The 16797-nt window shown below is 42.2% G+C and overlaps 1 protein-coding gene across 1 annotated transcript in view; it reads left to right on the top strand.

Moving 5' to 3' along the window:
• LOC140503267 (uncharacterized) overlaps positions 1-16797 on the top strand; it is a 52933-nt gene that overhangs the window by 6337 nt on the left and 29799 nt on the right. Inside the window, exons 4-5 of the mRNA XM_072607082.1 lie at positions 467-562; positions 9134-10462. Coding sequence (XP_072463183.1) covers positions 467-562; positions 9134-10462 — 1425 coding nt within the window. The remainder of the gene's footprint in view (positions 1-466; positions 563-9133; positions 10463-16797) is intronic.

Genomic DNA, 16797 nt, shown 5'->3' with positions numbered 1-16797 from the left:
TGGAATGTCTTTGCACATTACTTGTCTAGAGGCTGTGGCTGTATCTAAAATACTTAGCAGACTTTGGGCTGTAATATGGGGCAATCCCCAAACCTTTTCGGGCTGAGGAAAGTTGCTTCTTCTTGTTTCTAGGTGAAAGGTCTTTGTTTTATGTAACTAAGTAAGGAGCTTTGTGGTAACATCTCTGAGGCTACACCTTTCCCATTTTGTTCCTCCACACCAAAGATTCCTTACTAAGGCACCAGAGCAGAAAATTCTTATCAAGGATTCTTCGTATCAAGGATTAATTCTTTGCGGACAAATTGCCCGTGATCCACCTTTACTTATTTCTTGGGTATTTTATGAGGTCCTCTTCAACACTCTCTGGACCTTTTTTTTTTTTAGTTTCTGAAGAGGAAGGGGACTAGGATTGAATGCGGAGATGGTCCTGGTCAATGCACTTTCCCACTTCTTTCCCAATGAGCAGGGTTTCCAGTTTCCAACCCAGAGGTGATCTCTCATTTGGAGAGAGGAGTCATACCATGGATGTTGAAAGAAAAAGTCCCAAGAGACACCTGTCCAGGTAAGTGAATGGAAACTAGGTTGTTAGGAGTCATGGCAAAGAACTTTGAAGTCCAGGACTTAATAGTGAACTGGGGGCTCTGCCCAGGCCTCAGTCTTCCTGCAAGAACCTACTCATATCATATACTTGCAGAATGATGGATCCATAAAGGGCCTTAGATAGCATCTTGTGCAATTTCCCCAACGTTTTCAATGTGGAAATGGGCCCATAAAGGGTTGCTGGGACTTGAGCATAAGGGTTGTTATTCCTAGTTATGTGCACTTACTGGTAACTCTTTCCCCTTTACTCTGGATCCCATTCTTTCCCATCCTGTCCCCTGATTTTTCTTCTCTTGAATCCTTAAACTTGCCAAATTTTCCTTTGCTTCTCCTTTCACATATGTATTTTATACATATGTATGCATATGTGTGTTATATAAATACGTATATGTACATACATATACACATGTGTGTGTATTCCTACTTCCGCTTGACGTTGTTGGGTTGTTTTTTTAATCTGCTTTCCAATTTGTTTCATTCTTTATATTGGCAGACTCTTCAAACATATAATCTGTACCAGCCTTCTCCATTTCTTCATATCCCTTTCTGATGTTAAGATCTCACAATCTGGCTTCCAATTTCAGTATTCTATGAAAAATGCACCTTCAGGTCATCTTTAATTTCCATAACAGTATCACTCGATTGCACAAATTAAACATTTTACGGTTTCTAAAGTACTTTCCTCAGAATCACAGAACCTTAGACTTGACAGGGCTCATTTCCTAAGAGTCATTTCTTCAGTAGTACCTAAACAGAGGTTCTCTGCAGCATCCCACATGAATGGATGAATGAGAGAGTGAATGAATAAGCAAACAAATAAATGAAAATATTTGTAAGGACTTAGTGTAGGCAAAACTCTGTACTGAACTAAAAGTACAAATAAGCCATATGGGCCCTGTTCTAAACGAGTTCACATTCTGTTTGGGGAGATGGTATATATGGTATTTAGGAGAATTCAGCTATAGTGATGGCCTGGTGTTTGCTGGGGGTCAGCAGGAGGGCAGGTGGCAGTGCCTAGGGGTCTGGAGGAGTCAGGGTCAGGGCACATGGCAATGCTGGAAGCGTCAGCAACAGGGAAGATAGGAAGGCCAAGGTGGTCCGGATGGCAAGTGATCCAGTTTGGTTAGGCAGTAGAGGGGAGCTAAGCTAAAGTACAAACATCTTAGTTAGTGCATTTTGATTGGCAGAACTACCTAAGTTTCTAGGATCATTTGACAGTGCCAAACACATTGCAAGGCATTTATTTTCTGGGTCTTTTTATTTTATCATTTTCAAAGAAAAGAGGATTTGCCTTCTTAGAAAAAAGTGAAGGTAAAATAAGCCTTGAGCAGCTTGGCTATTTGTCTTGAGTCTCTGTTCCCAGCAGCAATCTTATGTTCCTTCCATCGGTAGAGGTTCAGAAAAAACCTACCCTATTTTTTATTGTGCTAAGCTTCTCTTACCCAATTCCGGTATTTCAGAACTTTAGCATTCCTCACATTATTTTGACGAGACTATGCTATCCTTTGTTACCTGACCTTGCTTCCATCTTCTGTACATTTTATTTTAAAGTCTTAGGTTGGTTGGTGAGTTCCCTGTTTATCTAAATAGGCCTAAACAGGTTATTTAAAAATAGCTCCCACTTTTCCTTAATGGAATTGTTACCTTTTTTGTCTTCAGAATTTCATTCCTGAACATCTACCATCCCTCATAGGCTAAATTCCCCATCAGATTTACATCCAGGAATCATATCTGTTCTTTCCCCTGAATGCTTTGAAATTTGCTTTCCAAAAATAGAGTTTTAGTCAGATGTAGCCTAACTTTTTTTTCTTACTTTGTCACAGACTCTGAGAGGGGATGGTCACATCTCCCATCCCCTTCCGTGTTCCAGAGAGAATCACTGGTACAAACCTAATATTTTTACTAAGCAAGGGCACAGAAAGCAGTGCTGTTGTAAGAATTTTTAATTGATAAGAGAACAGGTGTATTATTATAGTCACTTTTAAAGGCACTGTATCTGAAGTACCTGCTAAGTAGCTGCATCTAGGTTTGATAATGCGACGTAGAGTAAATTATTTTGAAGAGTAAATATTCCTGATAAAGAGAAGTTTAAGGGTTTGCATAGGCTTGTTCAGAATGTCATCCTGTAATACTGTGTTCAAATAAGCAACTTTCCTGTTAGTGAGAATTGTATCTGTGATGAGATTATTCCATGTTGGTTCCTCACCTTTTGAAGGGTGAAATTATCATTATGGCACGTCAGGAAGTTGTGATCTGCTGTGCTTTTGGCAGAGAGAGCTCCAGCACATCTGGGTAATTAAAGGTCTCTATCGCTGTTATATGAGAGCTCGTTGCCAGGTTTGTGGGTTGTTTCCGAATCTCCTCATCTCTTTGCTCTTTGGATTCAGAAGGTCTGTAGTCTAAGAAGAAAACTGTTCCTCTTCTTCTCTCTATCGATCTTTTGCACTGCACGTCCATCTTCTTCATCCCTTCCTTTCTCATCTGCCTTACTGATATGCATTGTTATTCCACCCAACCATTACCTGTTGTAGGGTCATCTGTTTAGAGCTGGGAGAGGCCATCTAGTTTGACCTTGTTTTACAGATGAGGAAACTGAGGCCCAGGGAGGTTAAGTGACTTATCCAGGGTCATACAGGTAGTAAGTGTCAGAGGCAGGATTTGAACCCAGGTCTTTTTGACTCCAAATCTGGCTCTGTGACCACTGAACTGTACTTTTTAATGATTTCTATCCACCGAATGTTATAGTTGTCATGGTTTTACCCCACTTACTCCCATAACTCCTATGAGATCAAATTTGCCTCCTTAGTACCTCTAGTCCTTCCTTGTTTTCTGAACTTTGGGCATTTATATATGGGGGTTTGAGGCCATAGATTTTTACTACTTGCTCATTTTTTAAAAGATTTTGTCTCCTATGAATTTTTGGATATCCCACCATTGTTTTTCTTTCTCTGTAGATATTCTCTGTGCTATCTAGCATGGGGGCCATATCAAGGCAATTTTCTCTTTTCTTGATCCATTTTTGTTTAAAACCTTTTTGTTGACATCTACAAACATGACATATGGTAACAGCATTAACTCTTTTTGAACTGAGTTTTTCTAATTCCAAGTCCAGAACTTTTCTCCACAGTATACCACGAGGTGATGCCGTAGTGCAGACAGCGCTGGTCTGGGAACCAGGAAGACTTCTCTTCCTGAGTTCAGATTTGGCCTCAGACACTTATTAGTTGCATGACCCTGGGCAAGTCACTTAACCCTGTTTAATTCAGTTCTTCATGAGCTCGAGAAGGAAATGGCAAACAATTCCAGTATATTTACCAAGAAAATCCTATATGGGGTCATGAAGAGTCAAATGCAACTAAAATGACTCAACATATAGCAGTCTTCCTAGAAAGAACTTTTATGAAAGCTATTGAAAGGTATTTACGGACCAAAACTCCATGGTGTATCACAATTACTCAGTGCTGATGGAACCATATTGATTAATAATAAGGACATGATCCTAAAGAGGTGGGCTAAACACTTCCATAGTGTTCTCAACAGACCATCATCAATCAGTACTGAGGCCATTGACCATTTACCTTAGGCTGAAGTCAATCCCTCCTTAGCTGAACTTCCAACTAAAAAAGAGGTTTTGAGGATCATTAGCTCCTTTCATGCGGCAAAGCACTTCGTACTGATTCTATTCCAGCTGAGATTTACAAGGTAGGGGGATCATTGCTCATACAAAAGCTGACTGAAATTTTTCAGGTTGTATGGCAAGAGAAAGTTATGCCCCTGGAGTTCAAGGATGCCTCCATTGTCCATCTCTATAAAGGTAAAGGGAATAGATTGTCCTGTGACAAGCACGGTGGGGGTCTCTCTCTTAGTCATTGCTGGCAAAATTCTTACTAGAGTCCTCCTTAATAGGCTGATTCTTCTCCTGAAAGATGGTCACCTACCTGAGAGCCAGTGTGGCCTCAGAAAGGGCTGAGGAACAGTCAATATGGTGTTTGCTGCCTGACAACTCCAGGAGAAATGCCAGGAGCAGAACAGAGGTCTGTATGCAATATTTGTAGATCTGACCAAGGCCTTTGACACTGTGAGTCATGAGGGTTTATGTCAGAATTTGGTATGTCAATTTCATGATGGCATGTTTGCCCAGGTTCTGCATAATGGACAAAGCTCTCATGCCTTCCCACAATGGAGTGAAACAGGGCTGGGTGCTTGCTCCTATGCTTTTTAGCATGATGTTTTCAGTCACGTTGACAAATGCTTTCAATGAGGATGAACACAGCATCAAAGTCAACTACCATACTGATGACAAGTTCTTCAATTTGAAAAGGCTACAAACCAAGACCAAAGTGGAAGGAGTGTTGGTGCATGATTTTCTGTTTGCAGATGATTGTGCACTCAATGAAGCCTCTGAAGCTGAGATGCAATAAAGTATGGATCAATTCTCTGCTGCCTGTGCTCATTTTGGCCTAATAATTAACACCAAGAAAATACAGGTGCTCCATCAGCCACCACCACACCATCCATACATGGAACCATCAGTTATAAGAAATGGGGAAGTTTTGAGTGCTGCGGATTAGTTCACTTACCTTGGTAGTGTACTTTTCAGGGATGTACACATTGACAATGAGGTTGATGCACACATTGCCAGAGCTAGCTCAGTGTTTGGGAGTGTTTCTTTTCCAAAGAAAAGTTTGGGAGAGAAGAGGTATTAGACTGACTACCAAACTGAAGGTCTACAGAGCTGTTGTGCTGACCTCATTGCTGTATGTATGCTTGTGAAACATGGATATTCTCCCAGTGCCATGCCAGGAAACTGAATCGATTCCATTTGAACTGTCTTAGGAAGATTCTGAGGATCACCTGGCAGGAGAAGGTACCAGACACTGAAGTCCTTGCTAACTATACTTCAGAGAGCGCAACTTTGATGGGCTGGCCATGTTGTTTGAATGCAAAATATATGCTTGCCAAAAAGACTATTTTATGGAGAACTCACATGGAGCAGGTGATCACATGGTGGTCAGAAGAAGTGATACAAAGACGTTCTCAAGGTCTCTCTCAAGTACTTTGAGTATGACTGTGCAACATCGGAGACACTGGCACAGAATGGCTCAGCATGGCATGCCCGCATCAGAAAGGATGTTGTGCTCTGTGAGTAAAGCAGAATTGAGACAGCACAAAGTATATGTAGGATATGCAAATTTGGAATATCCACCCCAAATATTCATACAGACTATCTGTGCCCAACCTGTGGTAGAGCATTCGGAGCTTGTATTGGTCTGATCAGCCACAGTCAGACACATTGAAATTTCACTTTATCACAGTGATGTCATTTTGGTCCTCTTCAAGAACAAAGGACAGCAACCAACCTAAACAAGATTCTTTTCTCAAATTTGAAGCTTCTTTTTTTTTATTAATTTATTTCTTTTCAGTTTTCAACAATCACTTCCACAAGTTTTAAATTTTCTCTCCCTTCCCTCCTAAGGCAGCATGCAATCTTATATGGGTTCCACATATACATTCTTATTAGACATGTTTTCAAATTAGTCATGTTGCATGGAAGAATTAAAACGAATGGGAGAAACTATGAGAAAACCAAAAAAAAAACAACAACACAAGAGCTTCATTGCGCGTTCCAGTTCCATAGTTCTTTCTCTGGATGTGGATGGCATTTTGCATTGAGTCCTTTGGGAATGTTTTAGGTCCTTGCATTGCTGTGAAGGGCTTAGTGTATCAGAAACAGTCCTTACTGTAACCTGTGGATGTTACTGTGTATAATGTTCTCCTGGTGCTGCTCATTTCACTCATCATCAGTTCATATAAGTCTTTCCAGACTTTTCTGCCTATTTGTCATTTCCTGTAGCACAGTAATATTCCATTACATTCATATACCACAACTTGTTCAGCCATTCCCCAGTTGATGAGCATTCCCTCAATTTCCAGTTCTTGGCTACCACAGAAAGAGCTGCTATAAATATTTTTGTACATGTGAGACCTTTTCTCATATTTATGATTTCTTTGGGATACAGGCCCAGGAATGCAGGTTTTTATAGTCCTTTGAACATAGTTCCAAATTGTTCTCCAGAATGGTTGGATAAACTTGCACAGCTCCACCAATGATGAATTAGTGTTCCAATTTTCCCACATGTTCTCCAACATTTATTATCTTCCTGTTTTGTCATGTTAGCCAATCTGATAGGTATGATGTGGTACCTCAGAGTTGTTTTGATCTGCATCTCTCTAATCAATAGTGATTTAGAACATTTTTTCACATGACTATAGATAGCTTTAATTTCTTCCTTTGACAACTGCCTGTTCATATCTTTTGGCCATTTATCAATTGGGAAATGACTGGTATTCTTGTAAAATTGACTCAAATCTGAACCTTCTTAAGCTTTTCTGATACTTTTGCCAGTGTTGGTCTTTCATGGCTTATATTTCCTCTTTGTAACTTCCACCCTTTTTACCTAGATCTGTAACCTGGAATCAAGCAGAATAAGCCTAATCCCTCTTCCAAGTGATGGCCTTTAAGATACTTGATAAGTTGATAACAGCTGTCATGCTCCTTGTGGGACCTTCTCTTCTTTAGGGGAAATATCCCCATTTCTCTGAACTGAACTCTGTGTGTCTTTTGATCATTCTTATCCCCTCCTCAGGACATCTCCTAGCTTGTCAGAATCCTTCCTTAAATATGGCACCCAGATTCACACCTAACTTCTAGATCTGACAAGGGCAGAGAAGGGAGGACTTTTACCTTCCTTTTACTGGATGCTTCCTCATTTCATGCAGCGTGACATAGCAAAGAACGTCATCTTAACCCAGGCTCTAGGGAGTCCCCAGGAATGGGCATAGATGAATAATTTCCTTGGGCTAGAAGCCTCTTTTTGGGCAGTGAAATAATTTGGGGAATCATTGAAATGCCTGGATAGGCCATGTGCCTTTATCTGTTTCTGGAGTAGCCCATTGGTTTCCTACAAGGCTGCAAATTCTCCTTTGATAGCATAGTTTGGGAAACTCAGCTTTACTTTTTTTCTATAGCAACAAGGTCTTTGGACTGGAATGTTTATGGGGCAAGAGGTATCTTGGGCTATTGTCTGAGTGATAAGTAGAGAGGAATAATTGTTGGAGTATGCAGTACATAATACTGTTAGATTCTCTTGGGCTAATTTCTACTGGAGATTAAGGCAGTCAGTCATAGGAGACCTAGAGGAAAGATTCCTTCTGAGGAAAAGTGGCCTGGGCTAGTCACCAGTGGGGAGACACCAGGTTCTGAAGGATGAAATGGTCAATTCAGGAAAGTTGGCATGGAATCCAGAAATCCAAAGGGAAATAAGAGGCATCCACAAAACACCTGTTTGACCCATGTAATTTTTGTGCCTGAAGCATTGCTTTGGATCAGTGACTTTATGCTCTTTATTCCTTCTTAATTGACCAGACTTGATGGTATATGTTGTTTTTCACGTGCCAACTTTCCTTGTATCACTGTATGGGCTTTACTATGGGAACTGAAAAGATTAATCCTAATTTTATACTATAGGTACAAATCACATAGCAGGTTTTTAAATATTTGAAGATAACCTATCTCTCTTAAGTCCTCTTTAGGCTCCACATGACCATTTCTTTGAGCCATTCCTGGGATATGGTTTACATAGCTTTCTTCTGCATATGGCATAGTTGATCAATATCCTTCCTAAAATGCTATATACCCATAACTGAACACATATACAGTTTTGTGTCACCTGCAGAATTCATAAGGGAAGCAGCTATGTTTTCAGTGAAATTGTTGATGAATGTGTTCAGTAGGGCAGGGTCATGTCTGAAGCCCTGAAGGGTCACACTGGGGAATTCCAACTGACCTTAGTGCATTATCCAGGACTCTTTCAAGGATAAGGCAATTAGGCTCACTACCTGCTCGTACTGTTATCTGACATGTTGGTTGTTTTTATTTTTGTCTTGTCCAAAAAGGTAGATCAAAAGACTGTGAAAATCTTGCCTGAAATTTAAATAAATGCTAGCCACCTAATCAGGCCGTCTAGAAATCTGATCATTGAAGAAAATGAGTATCTTTTTTAAGTATTTTTTGTTATTGAATTCTTGGCATGTTTTTATATACACATATGTATGTATATATGTGTGTATATTATATATACGTATGTATGTTTACTAATGAATTTTGTCAAAGATTGGCATTGGGTTCACTTGTCTCCAGTTTCCTGAACCAACTTGTTTCTCCTTACTGAAAATTTCGTTTTCTCAAAGATTAACAACAGTGGTACTTTGATGGCATCAATATGTTCTTTCAGCTCCTTTTAAGTGTAATTACTTTTTTCTTGGACACTAATAATTATTTACAGTATCTAGGTGCTGTTACTATCTTCTCATGTATCTGAAATTTTGTTTTACTCTCACCATTGTTTATTCTGTACTTTCCATGTGAATCATTTTCCTTTTCAGAGGAGACAGAATCTAAAATTTACTGTGAAGCAGTTTACTTTCAGCACGAAGAAAAAGTAATATTGACCTTTTTTCCCCTTTCTTTCAGAATCCATTAGTCGGGAGATTGGTTGTGAAACCATGGAGTCACCTTCAACACTGAGCATTTCTGTGGGAGAAGTCTTTGAGGAAGGACTCAAGAAGAATGGTTCCTGGATTTCCAAGCTAGGAGAAGTCTGGGAATGTAATCTCAAATTAAATCAACAAAAGTGTTACCAGGAAAGGCAGTCCCACCCAATGACAGTCACCCCCAGAAAAGGTTCTACTAAGAGTCATGTCGATGAATGTAATATATTTGAAACAAACTTCAGCCTGGGACCAATCCTTTTTGTTCAACAAAGACTTGATACTAAAGGAAATCTGTGTAAATATGATAAACCTGTAGAAAACTTTCAACAATATTCAAACCAAATTAAGCATCATGGAATTATTTTTGAGAAGATCTGCAAATATAATCAATGTAGGAAGTCATTCTGTTATCATTCAGGTCTTAATCAGTATGGAAAATATGTTGAGGCAAAAACATCTAGTGATAATAAATGTCAGAAATTCTTTAGAAACACTCCGTCCTCTACAAATAATAAGAAAATTCATACCACAGAGAAACCCTTTCCTTGCAGTGAATGTGGAAAGGCCTTCAGCCAGAGAGGAAACCTCACTGAGCATAAGAGAACTCATACTGGAGAAAAACCTTTTGAATGTCATGAATGTGGGAAGTCTTTTAGCCGTAGTGCACATCTTACTGAACATAAGAGAATTCATACTGGAGAGAAGCCTTTTATATGTAATGAATGTGGAAAATCCTTTAGCCGGAGTGGACACCTTACTGAACACAAGAGAGTTCATACTGGAGAAAAACCTTTTGAATGCCATGAATGTGGGAAGTCCTTTTGCTGGAGTGGACAACTTACTGAACATAAGAGAACTCATACCGGGGAGAAACCTTTTGAATGTAATGAATGTGGAAAATCTCTTAGCAATAACTTTTGCCTTACTCTACATCAGAGGATTCACACTGGAGAGAAACCTTTCGAGTGTAGTGAATGTGGGAAGTCCTATAGCCGGAGTGGACATCTTATTGATCATAAGAGAATTCATACAGGAGAGAAACCCTATGAGTGTAATGAATGTGGGAAATCTTTCAGCCAGAGAGGGCACCTTACTAAACATCAAAGAATTCATACTGGAGAGAAACCCTATGAGTGTAATGAATGTGGGAAATCCTTCAGCCAGAGGGGAAATCTTACTGAACATGAGAAAATTCATGCTACAGTGAAACCCTTTGAATGTAACGAGTGTGGGAAAGTTTTCAGTCGGAAATCTTACCTTCGTCTACATCAGAGAATTCATCCCTTAGAGAAAACCATTGACTGCACTTGATAGGGAAAAAGACTTCTACTGTAGTTATTGCCTTATTTGATATGAATAAGTGCGTGAATGAGTAGAAAAGCGTTAAGCACTTTCTGTGTATAAAATGCTGTATTTATGAAGGGGAAGGAGATTACAAATAGAAAATCAAAAACAATCCCTGCTCTCAAGGACCTTATATCCTAATAGGGGAAGATAAACATAACTAGGAAGTTTCAGGTACAAGTCAGATAAAAAGCCCCAGTGGTTCTTAGGGTGAAGCAATAAGGCAGATGGGAATGCGTTTTCTGCAATGTTATTTTCACTGATAAAATCATATCTATTTCTGGTATTTAGCCACTTGACATCATTCAATGTCTGAGTTGAAAAAGATCACAGAGGTGGCCTAACCCAATCCATGCCTTAACAATAATTTCTTCCACTTGTTAGTAATTTTAGTGTGTTGCTATATGCTATTCATGTTTTATTAAGCATTTTTGTACCTAGATACACTGGGAAAATTAACATGTGCAAGTGCACTGTGTTTTAATCTAAGAGTCAGCTTAAGCCAACCAGAAGCACACGTGATAAATGCAGCTAAAACAAGAGTCTCAATTCTTGCCACCTTTATTTGACACCATATTGGAAGTTCTAGCAAATTTAATTAGGTAAAAAATAAGTTAGGGGAATAAACTTGAAAACAAAGAGGTCAAAATAGCAGTCTTTGTAAATGGCATGGTAGCATGTGTAAGATATCTGTTTCAACTAAAAAATCAATAGAGACAGTATCAGCAAGGATACAGGATTGCAGATTAACCTGCAGTATTCTTAAATCCTATGTTGTAGTGGTGAAGATCAAGGATGTGTGTGGGAAACACACACACACACACACACACACACACTTTATTATAACAAAGTCTATTTGGCAATTAACCTATCTAGAAATATATAGGACCTGTATTACAACAAATATTGCCAGGCCTAGAGGCCTGAGGGCTACCCAAGTCTTCTTACCTTACTTCTCGCAGGTCTTCGGCTGGCCAAACCGGATAGTCTTATGAGAGAAGAGACCTCTCAGAGTTGAACAAGGGTTAAGCTTTATTCAGGGTTCTGGTTACAAGTGCAGGGGAATTCTTCCTTAGGAGGAAGCGAAGAATCTCCCAAGGAGGCAAAGATCTTACAATAAGAGATTGGAAGCAGAAGTGTAAGTGGGGAGAGAGGGGGAGGGAAGAGCGAAGAGAGGAAAAACGGAGCTTTCTGTCCTGTCCGCGCCCCTCCTGCGCTAAGAGCGCTTTCAGGCTTTCCTGATCCTAATTAAGCTCTCCAGCCGCATAGTTTGCACCTGAATACCGTGCCTGTTAGATAACAATAGGTGTGCCCAGACCCGGGACAGTCTCGAGGGCGGGGAGAGCTCTCTCCCATCACATTTCCCACGGGAAGAGGCGGAAATACACGAGATAGCTCGGTTCACCTCGATTCCCAGCCGTTTCCTGGGGGGCCTCGTGAGAACTCTAAGATTTAGAAGTTCCCACCTTTACCTGCCCGAGACTGTCCACATGGAATTGAGCTTCCATCCCCAGCATCTCCCCTTTTTTGTTTTGCACAGCGCGCACATGGCTCTAGAGCAAATAGTGGCTGGAGGCTGAGTGGATTAGGAAGGCCTTTAGCATATGAGTACCCCACAACAAGAACTTCATTTACACAGAAATCTGCAGCTAGCACAACTGACAAAGAGAGGCATCAAATAAAACAAAGATGGCTGAGTTACAGCAAGAGAAAGGGCACTCACTAATTCCAAAGCATATTCTAAGAGAAGCAGCTAGTGCTGGCGCCTTACACATCACCACCCACTCAGTCATGCAAATGGATCTCAACGGCCAAGCCTGAATGGCCAAGCCTGTGGTATTTAGGCGAAAAGTTGGTCACCCCCTCCCGCCCCGAGTGTCCTGGGTTTGTGATATCAAAGTCCTCCTTCAGCCACTGAAAGGAGATGCCTAGATGGAGTGGGCAGCAATGTCAGTGGTGGGGATGAGTGCTGCTTCCTCTCTGGGCAGCAAGGTTAAAGCTGTCAGCAGCAGACTCAGGTGGTGCATGATCCTTCTCCGGGGTCTCCGGGGTCTCCGGGCTCGTCGCCTCCTGCGTCTCCGTAGTTTCCGACACCGGTTTCCACTTACGGATCCTTCTAATGGGAATCCATGCATCCCCTTTTCCTGTGGAGACACAAACATACCCTGGACCCCGTATTAGTATCTTCTACGGACCTTGCCATTTCCCTGAGGCCATATCCTTTACCATGGCCCATGTGTCCTTATTTCCAGCCTGGGTATTACTTTCCTTGCGGGGTTGTCGTGGAATAGTCACAAAATGTCTCATAGCTGGAGTAGTATGTGAATTTTTTGAGACAGCTGTATCAAGCTCTGATTGTGTTAGGCGACCTCTTCCCCTTTTTTGTTTAGCGAGGATCGCCTTTAAGGTGAAGTTGATAAGAATGCATACTGGCTCTTTACTTTGGTATAGCTGCTGCCAGGTGCTTACAAATGCTTGATTAACATCTGTAAGGAACCTGAATTTTTACGGATTTTTTCTTTATAACAAACACAGGAGCATTCCAGGGTGCTAATTGCTCCTTAACCAGTATTTGTAGTGCCTGGAGTTTTTCTGGAGTCAGGGGCCATTGCTCCACCCAAATCGGGGTGTCTGACTTCCAATTCAAGGGTGGGGACTCCAGTGCAACTGCAATGGCCCTTACTAAAAATTTGATAGCCTCATCCCCAGGCGGCTCATTTTGTCTCTGCCCCAGATGTTAAAACTAAGTCCTGGAATCACCAACGGCCATACGGTCCCTTGGCAGTCCTCTGCCTCCCACTTTACTGGGTGCATTGTCTCTAAGGTATTTTGGCACCCTCCTATTCCCCACACTGGTCTCTGGGTTTCTTTAAGCTTCCAGTGCCGGGGTACTGAGCGACCACTAAGGCAGGTCCTATCCGCTCCAGTATCAAGGAGGCCAGTCATGGGAATTCCATTGAGCCAGATTGTACACTCAGGTCTATTCTGTCCTATTTCCTTTAGTAACTGGATTTGAACTGAGTGCTTTAAGGGAAGGGCAATAGCTATGGGAAGCTGATTGTCTATATGAGCTGACTCAGCTACCACATTGGAGCATGGAAGTGCTGTGGTGCCAGTGGGATAAACTCCTGTATATATAACTACGGGTGCATTAGAGGGGTTCTGTAATATCAGGGATTCCTCCCGTATGGGGTCTCTCAGGGGAATCATAGTAAACTGATGAGCTGCAAGCTGGCACTTATCTAAGCTGTAAAGGTGTTGCATTCCTTCCTCTGGACCCATAATCTCCTGTATTCTCCCTCCAAGGGGCCGTCCCGATTCTCTGCCAAAGGGTACACTTTCGGGGCCCTCGAGGGGCCCCTCACCCCGTTTCCCGACTTCCTACATTGTCTAGCTAGGTGACCTGGCTTTCCACATGAAAAACAAGGGTCCTGGCCCCTCCCTGTACTTATTTCTTTCCTACACTCTTTCTTAAGGTGTCCCGGTTTTCCGCAGTGAAAACATTTTTTCTCCAAAGAGATATTACTTAAGGCTGCGGCCAGGTACTTCCCTTGCACCTGTGCCAAGTAGACCTGACTTCCTACCCTGTCACATCTCTGTATCATTTCTTCAACAGATGCATTCTTTGGCAGTCCCAGCATTGCCTTTTTGCAGTCATGATTACAATTCTGCCGCAGCAATGTCTTTAACACTATCTCTGTCCCTTGATTCTCCTCTCCCATGTCTCGACCCACTGCCTCCTGCAGCCTGGCCACAAAATTAGTAAATGGCTCAGTGTTTCCTTGCGTAATCCTAGTCATGGGAAACTCTCTCTCTTTCTTAGAGGCTATAACCTTCCAGGCGGCAATAGCCATTCCGGCAATCAAGACATAATCGGCGGCCGAGTACTGTAATTGATTTCCTGTAGCCTCAAACTGCCCTGTTCCTGTAAATCGCTGATAAGCCTGGGGGGCCTGAGCCCCCAGCCCACTGGTAGTGCTCTTTACCCTCTGAGAAAATTCTGATACCCAAATCACATTCTGCCCAGGGGTAAGGCAGGCTCTGGCTAAGCTCTTCCAGTCATTAGGAGTCAGAACGAACTGACCACTGAGAGTCTCAAGCATGGCTATGACAAAGGGTGAATTAGGGCCGTGCTTGGTACAAGCCTCTTTGAGAGTCGCTACTCTCTTCCACTCTTTGGGTATGTGGCTCCTCCGAACCCCACCGGGGACACTGGGGTCCGCTATTTCTAGCACAGGGAATGTCCCTACATCTTCTCCATTCTCTATAGCCTTTCGTATTCCCTTTTCCAAACTGGACTGTGGCCCTAGACTGTCTGACCAATGGAGCATGCTATAAGGAGGCGCATAGGGAAGACATGGCGTATGCTCCCCTGCCTTGCCTTTCCCATCTGCTAGATGGAGCTCCGAATCTATTTTTTCTCTACACTCCTTAACTTTCTGCTTGCCAGGGTTCTCCCCTCCCCTCTCTCCGCTTCCACTCTCATTCCAATCCCGCCCTGGTCTCTCTGGCCCTTCCAAAAGACTTTTAATCACACCGAATATCAGGAAATCTAAATCCTCCAGCTCCCCGGGGCCTAGTTGCTCATAAGCAGTCATTTGTTCTCCAACCGCTCCCCATCTTTCTCTTGATATTCCTGTCTGCTCGAGCCAAGGAGAAACTTTCCAAATCCTTTTACAAAATTCTTGGAGGTCGTTTAACTCTATAGTGACCCCCGCCTCCCTGCATTCCCTATAAAGTATCTCAGCCCAGATCTCCTGTTCCTCTGGCTTTATTACTGGCAGTTGATTCCCCATCCCTGCCCTTTTCCCATGGGTGTGGGAAGCTACTCACTCTTTCTCTCCTTCCGAATCTAGGATTCGGGACTCGCGTCTTTCACAGCCCCTTCCGGGTGTTCCCAAGCACCCAGGATATCTGCGCTCCTGTCCCTGTTTGGAGACGCCAACTGCCAGGCCTAGAGGCCTGAGGGCTACCCGAGTCTTCTTACCTTACCTCTCGCAGGTCTTTGGCTGGCCAAACCGGATAGTCGTATGAGAGAAGAGACCTCCCAGAGTCGAACAAGGGTTAAGCTTTTATTCAGGGTTCTGGTTACAAGTGCAGGGGGAACTCTTCCTTAGGAGGGAGCGATTGGAAGTAGAAGTGTAAGTGGGGAGAGAGGGGGAGGGAAGAGCGAAGAGAGGAAAAACGGAGCCTTCTGTCCTGTCCGCTCTGCGCCCCTCCCGCGCTAAGAGCGCTTTCAGGCTTTCCTGATCCTAATTAAGCTCTCCAGCCGCATAGTTTGCACCTGAATACCGTGCCTGTTAGATAACAATAGGTGTGCCCAGACCCGGGACAGTCTCGAGGGCGGGGAGAGCTCTCTCCCATCACGTTTCCCACGGGAAGAGGCGGAAATACACGAGATAGCTCGGTTCACCTCGATTCCCAGTCGTTTCCTGGGGGGCCTCGTGAGAACTCTAAGATTTAGAAGTTCCCACCTTTACCTGCCCGAGACTGTCCACATGGAATTGAGCTTCCATCCCCAGCAAAATATAAACTATATAATAATTGAAATAAATCATTAAAGGGAATATTACAATGAGTTCCAGAAAGTAACTTTACTGAGAAGGAAGAAAATGAAATAAGGCACTGGTCTGAGTTGTAGAGATGAGAAAATTTTTTTTCCATTCCACACATGGAACCAAAAAAAAAAAAAGACTAGGAAAATTGGCAAATATGACAGGTAAAAAATTGACATCTAAGATGTGCAAGTAACAATGGAAAACAGTCAAAAAATATGAAGAGGCATTTTTTGAAAGGGGAAAAGTTAAGCACTGAAGAATTCAAAACAGTATCGATATAGCCTGTTGAAATGGCACACACAAAACAAAAATAATGTAAGCATTGTGGCAAAACAGGCCTATTGCTGCATCTTTTTTTATGGAGGGCAGTCTACATGTAGTAAAAGTTATAAATATAATCTGTCCTTTGACTCAGTATAAAAGCAAGCACCCTGGCATCCAGGATGACATGATGGTACAGGTTCTTTGATCTGCTTTGCTGAAAGGAAAGCAACTTTTTAAAGGAGTCAACAATCATTTTAATCAAACACATATATCATTCACTTAGTTCAGGGGGAAGAGTCAGCACCCTGAACTTCAGAGAAAATACAAACAGAAATTACACACAGAAAGACCAAGAGACAGGGCTGCCAACTATCTGACCGTAGGCAATACATACATCACTACAGAGAGAAGAAAGCACTAACATTTGGGTTTTCAAAGAGAAGGGGAGAGGCTTCTTAATGGCTTCCCAGAGTCTCAT

The sequence above is a fragment of the Notamacropus eugenii genome, chromosome 5 (genome assembly GCF_028372415.1).
Source record: "Notamacropus eugenii isolate mMacEug1 chromosome 5, mMacEug1.pri_v2, whole genome shotgun sequence".
NCBI lineage: Eukaryota > Metazoa > Chordata > Mammalia > Diprotodontia > Macropodidae > Notamacropus > Notamacropus eugenii.
Note: the sequence above shows the minus strand (reverse complement) of the source record. Positions and strands in the feature narration are given on the sequence as shown.